The sequence below is a fragment of the Auxenochlorella protothecoides genome (assembly GCF_000733215.1).
Source record: "Auxenochlorella protothecoides strain 0710 unplaced genomic scaffold scaffold30, whole genome shotgun sequence".
In the NCBI taxonomy this organism is placed as follows: Eukaryota; Viridiplantae; Chlorophyta; class Trebouxiophyceae; order Chlorellales; family Chlorellaceae; genus Auxenochlorella; species Auxenochlorella protothecoides.
In genome coordinates, this window is record NW_011934162.1 from 190498 (window position 1) to 206238 (window position 15741).

General features: G+C 61.4%; 5 protein-coding genes across 5 annotated transcripts in view; 3 read left to right on the plus strand and 2 right to left on the minus strand.

The window, feature by feature from the left end:
- Positions 1-311: 311 nt before the first annotated feature.
- Positions 312-2466, plus strand: F751_2860 (UDP-N-acetylglucosamine-dolichyl-phosphate N-acetylglucosaminephosphotransferase; the record flags this gene model as incomplete). Its single annotated transcript, XM_011398173.1, has 6 exons — positions 312-599; positions 710-834; positions 1077-1456; positions 1710-1825; positions 1975-2150; positions 2283-2466. The coding sequence occupies 6 exons, from the start codon at positions 312-314 to the stop codon at positions 2464-2466; spliced, it is 1269 nt and encodes a 422-aa protein (XP_011396475.1).
- Positions 2467-2735: 269 nt separating this feature from the next.
- Positions 2736-4751, minus strand: F751_2861 (DNA-directed RNA polymerases I and III subunit RPAC1; the record flags this gene model as incomplete). Its single annotated transcript, XM_011398174.1, has 7 exons — positions 2736-2960; positions 3100-3185; positions 3346-3459; positions 3660-3840; positions 3977-4072; positions 4228-4389; positions 4614-4751. 7 exons carry the CDS (start codon positions 4749-4751, stop codon positions 2736-2738), a joined length of 1002 nt encoding a protein of 333 aa, XP_011396476.1.
- A 1721-nt stretch (positions 4752-6472) lies between these two features.
- F751_2862 (Transmembrane protein 209) lies at positions 6473-8719 on the plus strand (the record flags this gene model as incomplete). The annotated part of the gene is made up of 7 exons (XM_011398175.1): positions 6473-6652; positions 6840-7011; positions 7136-7278; positions 7486-7597; positions 7738-7883; positions 8125-8226; positions 8459-8719. 7 exons carry the CDS (start codon positions 6473-6475, stop codon positions 8717-8719), a joined length of 1116 nt encoding a protein of 371 aa, XP_011396477.1.
- Positions 8720-11295: 2576 nt separating this feature from the next.
- On the plus strand, positions 11296-13173 carry F751_2863 (Platelet-activating factor acetylhydrolase; the record flags this gene model as incomplete). The annotated part of the gene is made up of 6 exons (XM_011398176.1): positions 11296-11398; positions 11499-11803; positions 11996-12288; positions 12419-12571; positions 12724-12782; positions 12923-13173. The coding sequence occupies 6 exons, from the start codon at positions 11296-11298 to the stop codon at positions 13171-13173; spliced, it is 1164 nt and encodes a 387-aa protein (XP_011396478.1).
- Positions 13174-14989: 1816 nt separating this feature from the next.
- F751_2864 (Beta-galactosidase 17) overlaps positions 14990-15741 on the minus strand; it is a gene marked incomplete at both ends in the record, with an annotated part of 5491 nt that continues 4739 nt past the window's right edge. Inside the window, 3 exons of the mRNA XM_011398177.1 lie at positions 14990-15224; positions 15325-15453; positions 15568-15730. Of these exons, the coding sequence (XP_011396479.1) occupies positions 14990-15224; positions 15325-15453; positions 15568-15730 (527 nt within the window). The remainder of the gene's footprint in view (positions 15225-15324; positions 15454-15567; positions 15731-15741) is intronic.

The following is a 15741-nucleotide window of genomic DNA, read 5'->3' on the forward strand; positions in this document are numbered from 1 at the left end:
CCTCCCCTTGCCCCATGCACAGCTGATGTGCATGACCCAGCAGGCATACCCTTGTGTCAGACGAGTCCTTACCCATGTAGTCAATGCGATGATAGCCTCGCTGACATGGGCTTGGCATTTTGGGGGCAGGTTTCGCATTCCAGGTTTCCACCACACGACCGTGCGCGACAGCTGGTCCGATGGGGGGATGCCACTGCCTCCGGCGTCGATGATCGGGTAGGGCCGGGAGCACCCAACACCTGCAAATACCCCAGTCCGTCCATGCGAATCCCTGATCGGGGCAGAGGAGGACAGGGCGTCGGTCGGCAATCATGGTGTCGAATCCCCGTCGCCACCTCCAGATCCTGGTCGTGGGCTGCGCGCTGCCCTGCCTTCTGGCCTTTGCGCGCATTGAGGACGACAGGACCTGGTACTCCATTGCCCTGAGCGCAGTGGTCAGCTATGCGGGGCTGGTGGCCACCAAGGCCCTCGTCCCGATCGTCAAGGCCTTCAACCTGCGCGCGGGGCTTTCAGGGCTGGACATCAACAAGAAGGGAAGCCCAGCGGGAGAGAAGAAGATACCGGAGTCCCTCGGCCTGGCGTCCGGGGTAGTGTTCCTGGTGAGGCTGCCTCGTATGGGATCATGGGCAGTGGTCTTTGTGAGATTGTGCAGGATTTAGGGGCTCTGCAGTACTGCAGCACCGATCTCTATCCCAGCACGCCATCACAGGTGTGCATCATATTGTTTCAGCAGCTGCACTACTACGACGCCGCCTCCTTCGTGCGGTGGTTGACGCATGGCGGGAGCTGGTGGGAACTGAAGAGCGTGGTGGTGGAGCAGGCCAGCGACGCATGGTGGGTGCCACTGCCTGCTGCTGGGGATCTGATACCGACGCATACCTCCTGGCTGGTTGAGACAGGAGTTTGCAGCTATAAGGCCTCAATACCTTAGAGAGAGCCGAGATGCCTGTGTCAGTACTCCCTGCCTTCGCGTCAATGCCAGTTCCTCAGATCTCCAATCCTCGACATGACCCTCTCACACTATCTCCCGACAACCCCCAAACCCTTTCCCACCCCATATTGTCTCCACTCGCCAGGCTGGTGGACTACAACGCAGCCCTCGCCACCATCTGCTTCATGCTCTTCCTGGGCTTTGCGGACGATGTGCTGGACATTCCCTGGCGAGTGAAGCTGGCCCTGCCCTGCGTCGCCAGCCTGCCCCTCATCATCGCGTACGCAGGGGGCACCGGGGTCGTGGTCCCGCGACCCCTGCGCGCCCTCTGCTTCGGCCTGGGGCCCCGCCTGGAGCTGGGGCCGCTCTACTACATCTACATGGTGGCCCTGGTCATCTTCTGCGCCAACTCCATCAACATCCTGGCTGGGGTCAATGGGCTGGAGGTTGGGCAGACTGTGGTCATCGCCTCGGCGGTGCTATCCCACAACCTCATGCAGCTGGCAGGGAACATCCCAGACGAAGGTGGGAATGGCAAACGGCACAGAGTGTGCGGGGGGGGGGGGGGGAGGTTCATGCACTATGGTCGGTTTATGGAGGGGAACGGTATTGGATATGCCATGGCCTTTGCTTGGTCGGCCAGCCCGGCGACATAAGCGAGCGCTTGCTGAGATGCAGTGGCCAGTCATTATTCCGGCAGCCCTCCCAAATGGCAGCCTCTTCTCCTACCTCACATTGGAGAATACGCTCCTGAGCTGCCTTCCCCTCCCGCTTGCAGTTCGCGACGGACACCTCTTCTCTGCATACCTCATGCTCCCCCTCATCACGACCTCGATGGGCCTCCTGCTCTTCAACTGGTATCCCTCCCAGGCAAGAAAGGCAGCAATGGATTTTGTCTGTTTGAAGGTGTAGTGTTGTGATCAATGTGCTGCAACTGACCCATAGAATGGGCTGCTGACATTCCCAGCTCCTCATGCACAGCCAGGACTCTTTAGCAGCATTTAGATTTCACCCCTCTCTCAAATTGAACCGACCACTTTCAGGTCTTCGTTGGCGACACATTCACCTACTTCTCGGGCATGACTCTGGCAGTGGCGGGCATCCTGGGCCACTTCTCTGAGACGCTGCTCATGTTCTTCATCCCCCAGATCATCAACTTTGTGTACAGCATTCCCCAGCTCTTCAAGTGGGTGCCCTGCCCCCGCCACCGCCTGCCCAGGTATGGATTGAGGGTCTGTGCCACCGTTGAGTGATGCCAGGGTGGGCTGGTTGCTCGGGTGTCCCATCCACTGCAACTTCTGGGATGACAGCACAATGTTTGATACTGGTGAGGCACACACTCTCTGCCCAGGTACGACACTGCCACGGGGCTACTCCACCCCACACCAAACTGGAATCTGGTGAACGCCTTCCTTTCCATCTTTGGGCCCTGCACCGAGCTAGTGCTGTGCTCACGGCTGCTGGCATTCCAGGGCCTCTGCTGTGGGGTGGCCTTCTGGGCGCGGCACGTCCTCGCCGGGGTGTACAAGGAGTGATGGACGAGACATTCCTGGCAAACCGATGGGATCCGCCTGAGACTCGACACGCACATCCCTGCACGCCACCACAAGCAGCCCACAACTCTGCACGTGTGCATGCGATGCATGCAGCACTCTACCCATAGCTGCACATGTCGCAGACCTTCTTTTGCAACGTCGGGCCCTTGACCCTTGCTTGCCTTGCTTGCTCTTCAGCTTTTTGTGTACAGTCCCAGAATTGCAGCCAGAATCCGGGGCATACACAGGAAGACAGGCACAGCACAGGCCTAATCCTCCATCCACTCCTCTGCTCCGAGGTCGGAGGGCGGCGGGTACTTCTGCAGCCCCTCCAGCACCTTGTCACACTTGGCCATCATGAGCTTGACCGCATACTCGAAGATCTCGTGCGGCCTCCATGCCCCCGTCGACTCGATGGTGAAGATGAAGTGGTCCTTGACCTTGCGCAGCTGCAGCACATCCTGCCACTTGGGCTCGCCACTCATCGCCCGAACCTGGCGATTGGGGGGTTGAACAGTGAAGAGAAGAGAGGCTTCACCAGTCCTATGTGTCAGATAGTGTGGCGAATGCAAGGGCGGGGCTCCTCCAGGCAACGATTCTGACTGCACAGAAGTCATCGCTTTGATCGATCACCTTTTCGAGGAGGACGTCGTGCTCCAATGGATCATTAACCACTGCAGACCCGTCGGAGTCAACAGTTATGAGCCCAGGGAGCTCCCCTGCAGAAGGAGGGAGGCCGCGACGACATTGAGAGGTCAGGACTGCGTCGGCACAAGGGGATCATGTCGCTCAAGCTCGGTGCCAGGGTTGGCTCACCAGCACCGGGTTATATTCACCTATATCCCTCCAGTACACCACGGTCCTCATCTTCCCCCGCACCTGCAAGCTCTTTGGCGAGCTCGTCCTTCACAGGCTGCAGCAGTACCACCTCTGGCATGAAGCGGTACCATGCAGTCGCCACTGGCGACCACTTTGCATGCTCCTCCCCAACTCCTGTACAGGTCATGGAGAAGGTACGAGGGGGTCAGCAGGAGACCTTGGCGGGTTGCATGGTTCTGTCGCAACATTCTTCGAGATTGGCAAGCGGCCTGAAACTTCCCTCAGATCCACCATTTGCCCTCCCCTCCACACCCACGGCTGCGCAATTCCCCATCCTTAAATGGACGGTAAACAATGGCCCAGCCAGCACCCACCCTTGACACAGTGTGCCTCCAGCTCTATCTGCTGGCCCAGCCGGAGCTTGGCCAAGAGGATGTCGGCGTTCACGGGGTCGACACCCGGCATGAACTTGACTTGCGGCCGGACAAATTTGCACCCCGTCTCGTCTGGGATCTCTGATCCATGTGGCAGCCACTTCAAGGCCTCGGCATACACCTGCTCGCAGCATGGGAAGGGCGGTCTGGCTGGGATGGAGGATGCCCGTTCGCGCTGCAGTCCTCAGAGGCTGTCCTGAAAATAGACTGCCACACCCAGTCCATCCTGGGATACCGCCACACCCCCCTGGACGCACCTTTTCATTCTTCAGGGTGCCATCTGGCTGATAGTGACAGGAGAGCTTCATTTTTAGGATCACCGTGTTCAATTCGGTGGCAGGCTCTCCATCCAGCTGCAGGGTGGGAAGGAGGGCGTGGGATGAGATGATGCAAGTGAGCACCGGAGAGAGGGAGGCGACATTGAGCAGCAGCGAGCACGGGTGCACATGTCACGAGACACAAGCCGCCTGCTCCACCGTGAGCTGGTTGCAGAAGTGCATTCCCTCACCCGGTACTTGAGATATCTGGGGTGTAGATTCAGCGGCAGCAGACCGAGCCGATGGGAGAGCATCTCGTCGCTGATGAGGCTGGTATTGTTCAGGATGAAGACGTGCTCGATGGCAACTGTCGGAGTCTCAGCCAACATGATCCTCCGCAGCGAGTTGGCCACCTGTGCACGGAAGTGTGCGGCATCAGCAGCAAGTGAACAAGAGGACTGAGAACATGGGGCTGGAAACCCATGGCTGTGAGCGTTTTCGGGGGGATGCAAAGGATCACACAGATCAGTCCTTTGCACGGCAGCACAGCAAGGCACACCCACAGCAAGAATCCTGCAGAGCGGACCCACCCTACCAGGATACCCAGCGCCCACTCATTCCCTCCCCGCCGGCTCACCGCACAGCTGATGCCCTTCATGTGGAAGGTCATGTCGTTGCCCTCGTACCGCGTGATGTCAATGCTGAAGCCCTTCTTGAAGCGGGCCATGTCAAAGATGTTGGGCACATCGCTCGCCATGAACTCGACATCGGTCATGCTGCTGTTGGTCTGCTTGAAGGGAGGCGACAGGGCAGTGGGTGCAGACACAGAGCTGGACCTGTCCAGGTGTGAGGAGCCCCAGTGTTGGCACCTGGCCGGGCCTGGCCATGTAGCTTTCCTCAAATATATAAGTTCGCTCACTTGACAATAAGGCATCAAGCACACAACTCTTAGCAAAGGTCCTGCTCCTTGCACCACTCACGTATGAGTTCATGTTCGGCCCGCACACTATGCGTGTCCGCTGCAGCTCCAAGTGGGGAGGCAGGCCCGAGGTGGAGGGGCCATCATCTGGGCTTGCGCCATCCTTTGCTGCCCCCTTTTTCTCCTTGTTCTTCGTGGAAGCGTTCACCATGCTTGTTCGCGTTGAATGAAGCGAGGACTAGAGCTCCACGAGTGCCAGCATGCAATGTCTTACAGGGTATTGCGACGCAGTCTTGGAGCAACTCGATTGACTTCAGTGTCTCAAGGAGAAGAGTCTGGTCCTTTTACGTGATTTCGTCGGCTGAAGGCTGGGTACTAAGAGGGAACAATGCCCAACAAGCCCGCATCCCGCCCAGTTCCCTGCGCGCGCGCGCTATGGGAGGCTTCCTCCCCATCATTCGAAACATGCTGTACTCGGGAGAAATCTCGTGGTTGGTATTGTCAATCAGGATGACAATGCATTTGATAGTAACTTTTTGCAAGGGCGCAATGTTAGCTGTCATGCGCTGAGCGATGACCAGTCACTGGAACCAGCGGCCACAGTGGCTGACAGCCCGATTGCCCATCAGGCGCAAGCGGTCGGCCCTAGGGGGTGCCAAGGCTTGTCTCCTAGCCGTAATTTGCTTTCTCACCGGAAAATATGGGTAGGTATGCGTGTAAATCCTCGTGGGATCGTACGTTTGAGAACTGCAGATGGGCACAGGAGTCTCGACAGTTGTGGCAGAGTATCGCGCAGCTTGCATTCTAGGAGCCCTCCCCCTTATGCTCCCACCCCGTCACATCACAGGCACCTCTTGGGATGGCAAAATTCCTTGGGTGTGGCTGTCCTGAAGGCGCTGACGTCGCTGATCGCAGGCCTGCTTGGCCTCTGGGGCCTTGGCACCCTCCTGTCCCGGTCTGGATCCTCAGAGCAGCCAGCACTCACTGCGTCGTTGACCAACAGGCAGCGTGCTCTACTGGGACTGCCGTTGCAGCCCCAGAGTGCCTCGGAGACTGCAGGGGCTGCACCTGGGAGGGGGCCCCTTCCTGCCCAGATCCCACATGCAAGCCTCACACCCCCTCTGGTGAGTGGAACGCAATGGCAGCATGCGGCGGGGTTGGATGCTGTCCTCCTGAGCGCTCTAGTCCACCTGTTGATTCTCTGCGTCCTCCGTGCCGCAGCGCCGCGCTGTGAGGCAGCCGGGCGGCAGCCTCTACTCGGCGCCCTCCCCTGAGCCTCAGCAGCACCAGCAGGTGTCCGGGACACCCCCCTCAACGCATGGCTGGCGAGGTGCTGTCCGGAACCCTTCCCCCTCCGAGTTTGCCGGCATGTTGGTACGCGACCATATCTGTGAAAGGATAGGGGTGCCCAGTGGCTCTCATACCCTCTGGACTCAACCAATCTGCCCTGCAGTGCAATGGTAAACCTACATGCTGAAGCCTCCCCTTCCTCTGTCAATGCTGCACAGGCTGAGTTTGACGCCCACTCGGTCGCACCCGGCCAGCCGGCCTGTGCCTCGCCGTACGACATGCATGCCATGGGGCTGCCAGGCGTGGGCCTGAATGGGGGCCCATCCCCCACATACCGGCCCTCCCTCCTCCCCAGGGGCAAGGCCGCCCCTGTGCACCGGGGCGGTGAGAGGCAGCTGGCCCCCTCGCCCCTGGAGCTGCGATCCCGGGTCCTGGAGCGACTGGGACTCTCAGAAAATGACCTCCAGGTACACTTCTCGCACAGGAAGCCTGCCTGCCCCCTTCAGAAATCTGGGGGCTGTGGATTTTCAGGGGGGCCTGATGGTAGGCCAGGCTAGGACGCATACTGGGCCTGTGTTGCCAGCTGCGGGGCTCAAATCTGCAGCATAATAATACAAGGAAACGCTCCCCCGATCATCCCACATCATTTCCAAGGCGAGCACCGAGGCGCTGCGGGAGTGGATGGCCCAAGAGGTGCTCCAGCCGCTGGTTGACGCAATGGAAGGCGCGCACAGCAGGGTGGAGGAGAGCGCAGCGCAGCTGGGACTCCAGGGCATCCGGCTCAGCAGCCTGGAGAGCCCCGCCCCCCTGTCCGTCGCATCCAAGAGTGAGGCCAGGGGTGATTTGTTTCCTGGAATCGATCCGAGCTTGGCTGGGGCCGCGGCGCTGCAGACCCTTCAGCCAGGCCAGTCTCCTCAGTCCAAACTCGTCCTACTCAACTATCCTACCAGACCTGGGGCGCGGGGAGGGCATCGACGATGAGGCCCTGGTGTTGCAGCTGCGAGACCAGATCGTGGCTCGCCTGAGGCCCTCCGGCACATTCTCCCTCACACCCGACGTGGCCCCGCCGCCAGAAGCCCTGGCCTGCCTGCAGGTCGGGCAGCAAGGGTGCAACGGCGGCGCATATCTCTGCATCCATCGTAGAGATTGCCTTTGCTCTCTACTACAAAGTTTTAGGATCACACTGGGGTAACAATGGCAGGGTGCATGATGCTGGCCATGCCCTGACAGGCACTACTCAACGTCGCTGAACCCATCGCCGCTCTTCACTGATTCCTTGCCCGCTACATGCTCCTTCCAGGCCATCGCCACATACCAGCAGCTGTCTGCCGTGCTCAAGGGCGAGGCCCCGCCCGGAATCCTCCCGGCCACGCCTCGCGGCTACGTGGCAAGCCGCATTCGCAGACTGGCTGGTGGGTGGATTCGTTTTCGTTGGGGAATGCCGGCCTGCTCCTGATGGCAGGTTGCTGACATGATGCAACCCCCCTGGGGCGCTGTCATGGCGCTGCCAGCCCCTTTCCTGGCAACTTTCACACCCTCCACCTCCATACAGAGGGTCCCTGCGTGACGGCCTTTGACTGGTCAGCGGGGGGCCTCTTTGGTGGCAAGTCCTGGACGCTGGAACTACCAACAGACTCCGTGCTCCTCCTGTATATCTTTGCCGCCTTCCTGGCCGCCCCTCATTGGCACTTCCTGCAGGTGCGGATGCGCTCGGCCAGTAGGGCTGTCAGGGCACTCGCTTAATTTTTGGGGGGGGGACAATGTGAGGGAATTTGCAAGAATCTGCAGGGACTGCTTTGTATGGGCCTGCTGGTGAACTCCCCAGCACCTCGTGCGGCTCATGTCCATGCTCATGCGGGTAGCATGTCGTGTACTGCCGACAGCCTTCCTTACAAGTGTGCCTGGCACGGTGCAGGATCCTGCCACAAGCAGCAGCCAGGTGGATGGAGGGCAGGGCCCGCTCTACCTAGGCAAGCTGCCGAGCAGGGTTTCAGGGCCCTACTTTGCGATCCTGCCCCTGCAGCCGCCCGCCAACCACCAGGTGAGCAGCGGGGGCGGGGCATCGGGGCCTCCTGGCCGTCTCCACTTCTTTGGCGCATGCCACTCTTGTGTCTGGCCGCCCAGGGGCCACAATTGTGTGGCCTGCTGTCTTCCCGCAGATCTCAAGACGTGGAGCGTTTCCCTTTTCATGGCTGACGGCCCGCTGCTTACAGATCCACCATCTCCCACGATGCCCATGCCGGGCTCACGCACAGACCTCTGCACCCACACAGGCAACCGGAGTGATTGGCACCCAGCTCGGCACCGCCGCCCCACTCTTCAGCCTGGTGCTGAATGGAAACGTGGTGCTGACCAGCGGGGGGAGGGGGGCACTCTGGGACACTCTGGCCCTCTTCCTGCGCCACTGCGCGCGGGAGTGCCACGGAGCGGTGAGCAGCCGCTCCCTCGCCTTCCTGGGGGTAGCCGAGGCCGTCGCACCGGAGTATGGTGCGCGGAGGATCCCCAAGCGCCTGCTCCCGTTGCTGGGATGGTGAATCGGAGGCATCCATGTCACTGTAGCGCCAGATGCTGCCTTGGGGCAGAGAGGCTCACCCCGGGGGGTACGCGCGCGAATTCAACCGTGCGAGCGCCTGTTGTCACCTGTCGGAGGGTCCGGCACTTACTTGCGTATGCACGGGGAAGAGTTTGGTAAGAACGAGTTTGGAATTTCCAGTTTAAATCATTTGAACGCTGATTGGAGAAAAGTTGGCCTAAGCGAGGACCCTCCGGTGCACCTGTGCGGGCTCGTCACTCGCCATGGACTGCGAGCTCGAGGCGTCCGGAACACCTGTAGACGCGGCTGGCACTTCGACCGCGTCTAAAGAAGATGCATTGGCCCCTCTTCCCAGCTTTGGGCGGCCAGGACGAAGGAAGCCCGACCCGCGGCGGCAGTCCGTCGCACTCTTCAACGCCTTCAGCCAGACCACGTCGGGGCGGGGCTTCCTGAGCGGTGATGAGATTGCCCTGGGCGACGAGGACGTTCAGATCCCACTTGACAAATCGGGACGCCTGCTCGGGGGCGTGTCCAACCACAGCCAGCTTTGGGTGGAGCCTGGCATCGACGACCTGCTGAGCAGCGAACTGCCCAGCCCTGAGCTGGGCGTGCTGTCGCAAGCATCCGGCGGGGCGGCAAATGGAGGGCCCTTGCCTTCCTCGATGCGCGGGTTGCACGGGGCCGAGAGTGAGTCTGAGCATGCTGCCATTGCGTGCGGTACTGAATGGTCGCGATCTTGCTCCCACACATCCACCTGGCCCTGCCTGACAACCCACCTATGCCCCGCCCCGCAGCTCTGCACGCCAGTAAACTCGACGTGATGAGCAGTGTCTCGGTCCTGGGCGGGTTCAGCCGAATGTGTCTAAGCACTGCTGAGACGCTTGAGAGCTTGCCCGAGGATGATTTCTTGAGCAAGGTACAGAAGTTCAAGTGTATGCAACCTGCTTGTTTGGTGCGATCCAGGCCCTGCCCCCGTGCAAGTGCTGAGGCTCCGCCTTCCCTCCTATTGCAGGATGTCGACGCTGACAAGTTCGGCTGTCTGTTCCATATGTCTCCATCACGCAAGACGGTCGAGGCAGGGGCGGCAATGGCTGGGACGAGGGCGAGGGCGCCAAGCAGCCACACCCAGTCCGGGGAAGGGAGCCCCTCCGAGGCACTGCCGCCCCTGCAGAAACTGGGAGCAACACCCGTGCGGCGGGAGGAGCATGACTGGAGCCTAAAGGCCTGCAGGCCAGACCCCCATGAGCCAGGGCTCCGTACACCTTCGCAGCCCAGCCAGCAGTGAGTGAAGGGCCTTGCCTTGGTCAGGGCATCGCATTCACACCATAGTCATCCATTTCCCAAGTGCATGAATCGCATCGGCAGTATGCTCGTCCACAACGCATGGCCCATCCTCCGACTCCGAATCCAGGTCTCTAACGCAGCCGACATGTACCCCTTCCGGCGCCCTCCCCCCCCCCCCTGCCTGCTCCTCCAGCACACCCAGCCGCCTGCCAAAGACGCCGAGCCGCCTGCCCCGGCCGCCCCCCCTCGCCCGCGATGCCAGCCGGGGCGCCACCCGCCTGCCCCAGGCCCCAGGCCACGGCCGCGTGCCCGGCGGCGCTGCGCCGGCGGCCAGCAGGGCACGCAGCGGGGCCCCGGCTCCCGCTGCCCAGCCAGCCAGGAAGGCCGCTCCTGCGTCAGCTGCACCGGCCAGGACCGCTCGCCTGCCGTCCAGGACGGTGAAGAAAGCGCAGCCGACCCCTGAGCCGGCCGCGCCCGGCGTTCCGACGCTCGCCAGCGGCGACTGTGCTGCGTCAGAGGCCACAGAGAGCGCGGAGGCGGAGCTCACACCTCGCACCGCCCAGATCCGGTACCTGGAGCAGCACCCAGAGCTGGTCTTTGGGTGGACTGCGCCATCGCGCATGATGCAGTCGCCCGACCCGGCGACGCGGCAGGCACAGGTGAATGGCATGGGAGGGTGTGCGCACCCTGTTGAGAGGGAGGGTGAGCACCCACACAGGGCCTGCTGATGTGTCTTCGATTTCTCGCTGAGGTTATAGCCCCATCCCCACCCAATGGGCCCCACATCCTCGGCCCCTTGCGCAGGCAAGAAAGCTGACCGCAGAGGAGCGGCACCTCAGGGACTGGCAGGATGGCTGATCTCACTCACCCTACTTTTGTCCCTCACCTGGTGAACGTGACTGCCTGTACCAACATTGTGAAATCTCCGTTACGAAAGGGTTTCGGTTCTAGGCATGAGGGTACATGCCATGAGGAATCTGCCCGGAACCGGCAATTGGGTAAACATCTCGTAATGGAAATGCGCGCTACCAAACTTGTTGCAATGTCTTGCACCTTCGCATGAACCACCTTTGTTGCATTATCAGTCGCTAACCTCAAGAGGCCGTCGAACGAGCATGTGGGTTCCGCACGGCCCGTACAGCGTCGGCATCACCGACCTTGAGTGGGAGGCGCACCCAGGGCGTCCATTCAATGACCTCGTCCGGGCTGAGGTGATCAGTTTTACAATGCAAGGCATTGATCAGGGATGAACCCTTGGGATTCCTGTGCATGAAATTCGCTCCCTCACTCTCCATGCAGCATTTGTCGGCTCGCATCTTCTACCCCACCGCCAAGCGGTCGCCTCGGCCATGGAGCTGGGGGGTATCATGGCTCCCACACTACAACTATGCCAAAGGTAGTCCGCTGTTCCCTCTGCGTCTGTACCAGAAAATGTTTGTACCGCCTGCAAAGGGAACGTTTCGACCCATGCTCCGCCCCCACATCCCACGCCACAGGCCTCGGCGCATTCTTCTTCTTCCGCCGGCCCCTCTCCCTGATCAATGTGCTGGCGCGGGTGGTCCTGCAGGCCTTCGTCCTTGTCCTGGGCTGGCTGCAGCGCCTGTGGATGATCCCAGGAGCGCCGCTGGCGCCCGCCCTGGACGTAGGCGGCCGCCCAGCCGTCATCTTCAGCCATGGGCTTGGCGGCTTCCGCAGCATGTACAGCGTCCCCTGCGCCGAGCTGGCCAGCCAGGGCTACGTCGTCCTGGCCGTGGAGCATGCAGACGGGTCCAGCAGCGCCGCTCGTGTGGCCGGTGCCAAGGTGGGACGGGTGCTGGGGAGAGGGGAGGTCAGGTCGAGCTTGGACCCCAAGAGGATTGTGACCCTCGTGGGGTCCAGGCCGTCGATCCCATGCAGAGCATCTGGTCGAATAATCTCGAGCAACTGGACACATAGCCCTTGCCGAGCACACCCCCGCCCGACGGCCCCCCATTGACCCGCTGCAATCCCTCAGGACTGGCTGTACTACGCTGGGCTGGGGGGCGATGCGGGCCAGGTGGACAAGACACGCACGCGGGTGGCTGAGATGCAGCTGGCCCTGGATGTGCTGACGGCCATGGCCCAGGGCTCCCGCCTCCCCGGCCGCATGACGCTGTCCCACGGGCTGCAGGCCAGCAGGTTCCTTTGCGGCAGCGTGGACCTGGGGTGCGTGGCGGCGGCGGGGCACAGCTACGGGGGGGCCACGGTTGCCATGCTCGCCGCGGAGGACGCCCGCTTCAAGGCCGCCATCGCCTTTGACCCCTGGTGGTGAGCGTCTCGGCTGCTGAGTCTGTTGTGCGGAGCGGGGTGACAGGGGGCTGGGCGAGCGTGTCTACATGAGACCCTGTCAAGTTGCATTCGCTCCGGCGAACCCCCCTCCTTCGCATCACCCATCTAGGTATGCGCTGCCCCCCGAGAGCGCTGCGCTGGAGGCCTGGAAGACGACCTGCCCCATCCTGATCATGGGATCCTACAGCTGGAACGTTCCCAACCGCGATGGCATCAAGGTCTGCGGCGAGCGGCAGCAGGAGAGGGTGCTGCAAGCCGCCAGGTGCAGGGGTTGGGTGGGGTGGGATGCGCAGTCTGAAGAGCAGTCAGGCTGCGGTGGACACTCGCAGGGGCCTTTCCTTCTCCGTGCTGACGGCGTGCTCCTTTGCCACGAAGGAACCAGTATCTCAGCCCGCTCCCTGCCCATCCCTGCAGGCACGGCGGCGGTGCCCTCCTCTTTGTCGTACGCGGCACGTCGCACAACACATTTGCAGGTGAGTCCACCCACTTCCAGAGCAGACATGGTGTGCTCTCACCGCAGAACGCCAGGACATTCATGCACTTGGCCACAGTCTACAGCCCATCCCCCTGCCACCCGATCTCCACCACCCCACTCGCCCCCCCTGCTGGACAGACCCCCTGACGCTCTTCAGCGGCCAGGCTGGCTGGCTGCTGAACAGGCTGGGGCTGAGTGCCGAGCTGGACCCGGTCCAGGGCATGGGCCTGGTGAACACCGCCGCACTTTGCTTCCTGGCAGACCACCTGCCCCTGGGTGCGGGCACGCGCGCCGCGCAGACCTGGTCCCGGGCCGGGGCGTGGAGCCTGCTGGCTGCGCACGCCCAGGGCGAGGCCTTGAAGCCTTCAAAGGGCCCGCTTTCCTGGTGAGGCGGCAAGGGGGGGGGGGGTAGTGCCGGGGACAAACAAACTCTGACCTGCGCGGCACAGGCCACGACACCTTTTGCAAGCTGCCTGCAACTTTCTGTCCCTCAGGTTGTTCCCTGGGAAGGGGCTCTTGGTGACCCTCTCTGACGAGTTCCTGCGAAGGGCAGTCACCAGTCCCAAGGCTGCGCCAAAGGCATCAGGTGAGGAGGGACCCTTGGCCTTTGGATATGCGCGCCTCAAGATTCTGGCCTAGTCTGATGGCTTGATGATCGGGTTGGGAGCATCTACAGGATGCACGCCGGCCTATGGATATCACCTCACCTCACGTTCCTCTGGTTGCAGAGGCCGGAAAGGATGGCGATGTCTTGACTGGGGGTGAGGTGGCAGCGACTGTCCTCCCCTCAGAGGGTGCTGAACAGGGGCCTCCCGCTCCTGGCAGCAGGGTGAATGGTCACCATCATCCGGCAGCCGCTGTCTGCAAGGTCACCCCTACCGTCACCCAGAAACAGGCTGATGCGCTCAAGGAACTCCTAGGGGAAGAACATATCTACCTCGCAGAAGTATACACGTGATCAATTGTCTTCTCCCTGCGCCGATCGCACTATTTCCACATGTGTCTCGGTGTAAGCCGTGCTCGTCGAGGGCCCACACGTCCAACCTCTTTTCAAAGCCATGCGGTGCTGTGACCATAGCAGGCAGCAGAGTTGAATTCCTCGCGGGAGCGCGTGAACGCATGCAACCCGTCCTGGGCCGTTTCAGTCGCACCTCCACTGAGCATTACAGCCTTGTAGTGATTGGAGAAGTCGTAGACGGAATTAAGTCCGGCCTAGTCGCACACGGCGTGCCCATGTCTTGTTTATGAATCGCCAGTCCTGTCCAGCGTGCCAGCGACACCGGCTCAATGGCTTCGTGAGCCGTCCAGCAGCTGCCACCAGGTCCAGCCTGAGGCTTTTGAGGATAGTTCCGAGATGCGCGGGACCCGTGAACCAGGGGAGGGAAGAGGAAGAGGAGGCCCGCCTCAGGACAGCAGAGCACCTGGAGATGCTCATGAAGGCGACCAACGACGTGCGTGGGAGGGCACGGTGCCTGGGCGACTGGCAGGTGGATGCTGATGGATATTCACACCCTGTGCCACCATGCAGGACTCCGCGCCCATGCTCTGTGAGTGCTGCGATGGCAAAGGCGAGCTGGAGTGCTCCTGGTGTCATGGGACCGGTGAGACAGGTGGGGGGGGCATGCATGACTCCCCCACTGGACGCACATGGGCGCAGCCTCCGCCTCTCACAATGTCAAACACGCCCTTGCCAGGTGTCATGACCCTCGGGGATACCTTGTACTGCAGTGACGGCGGATGCAGCCTCTGCATCATCTGCAAGGGACAGGTGGGGTCATTACCTGTGGGGGTTGAGCATGGTAGTGCAAGTCTGGGGCCGCATGAGGGCTTCACTCGGAACGCGAGCACTCTGTGTAGGACGAGGTGCTCTTGGAGGTGCTCCTGCTCATGCTGGCCCTGCCTGCCATCGCAACAGGGGGCGTGTACATGCAAGCGGTGCCGAGGGACGGGGAGAAGGGCAGCCTGGCTTCCACCCCTGCCAGGCTGTCCCGTGGAGTAGATGTAGATGAATGAATCCTGTATATTTGTAGCCCAGGCGCCCGGAACACGCGGCTCACTTTGAGAGATGAAGGCATGTACCTTGTCGGACACGCCCCTCTGCTTGTATCCACCTTCCTACTGTGTACATTACAATCTGAGAGCAGAATGCAGAGTCCATGGCACAATTGATATCAGACGCACGTAGTCTCCACCATCCTGCCCTCTTTAAACAGGGCCATGGGCTGTGCGTCGGCCAGGCGCGCCTGCTATGCTGACTCCTGCACCGGCCATGCCCTGCGAAGCGGGGCCGTAGAAGTCTGGTTCATCGACAAAGCTGACTGCCGCATGGTCGCGTTCAGCGGTGTCCTCCAGCTCCAACAGGACAATCTCATTGTCGCCGGCATGGAGCAGTGGGCCCGGAACATAGAGGGTGACCTGCGGTCCCTGGGAGGCCCAGTGCCTGTGAGGGGCGGGATGGGGCACAGGGCATTGCGGCATGGTGTGGGCCACAGGCAGGAGGACCAGATACTCGTACACCCTCCCCAGGCTGTGGCCCCGACCCGCACCAGCCAAGGTTGAATCCATTGATCCAGGCGATGCCCTTGGACCAGCCGCGGACAGAGAGGTAGGTGTCGGCCATTTGGCCCGTCTGCTTGTTGAAGGCAGGGCCTGGCGCGTCAAGGGTCCCCCTGTGGCAGTGTGTGGTGGTTGTGTTGGGATCCAACATCATGATTTGCACCCTGTACCTTGCAGTGTCAGCTTGAACAGAGACTATCCCGAGAATGGGTGCCATTCATCCTCACTTGTAGAACATGGGTCCCTGGGAGCAGTTGCTGCTCCTAAGATCGCTTGAACTCTCCAGCAACCTTCTTGACACTGCCAGCGACGAGGTAATAGGGTAGAAGGCAAGGCGAGACAGATCTTTGAGCTCCAATGGAAACACCTGCCAGGTCAGCAATGGCTCCCCTGTACGGGTC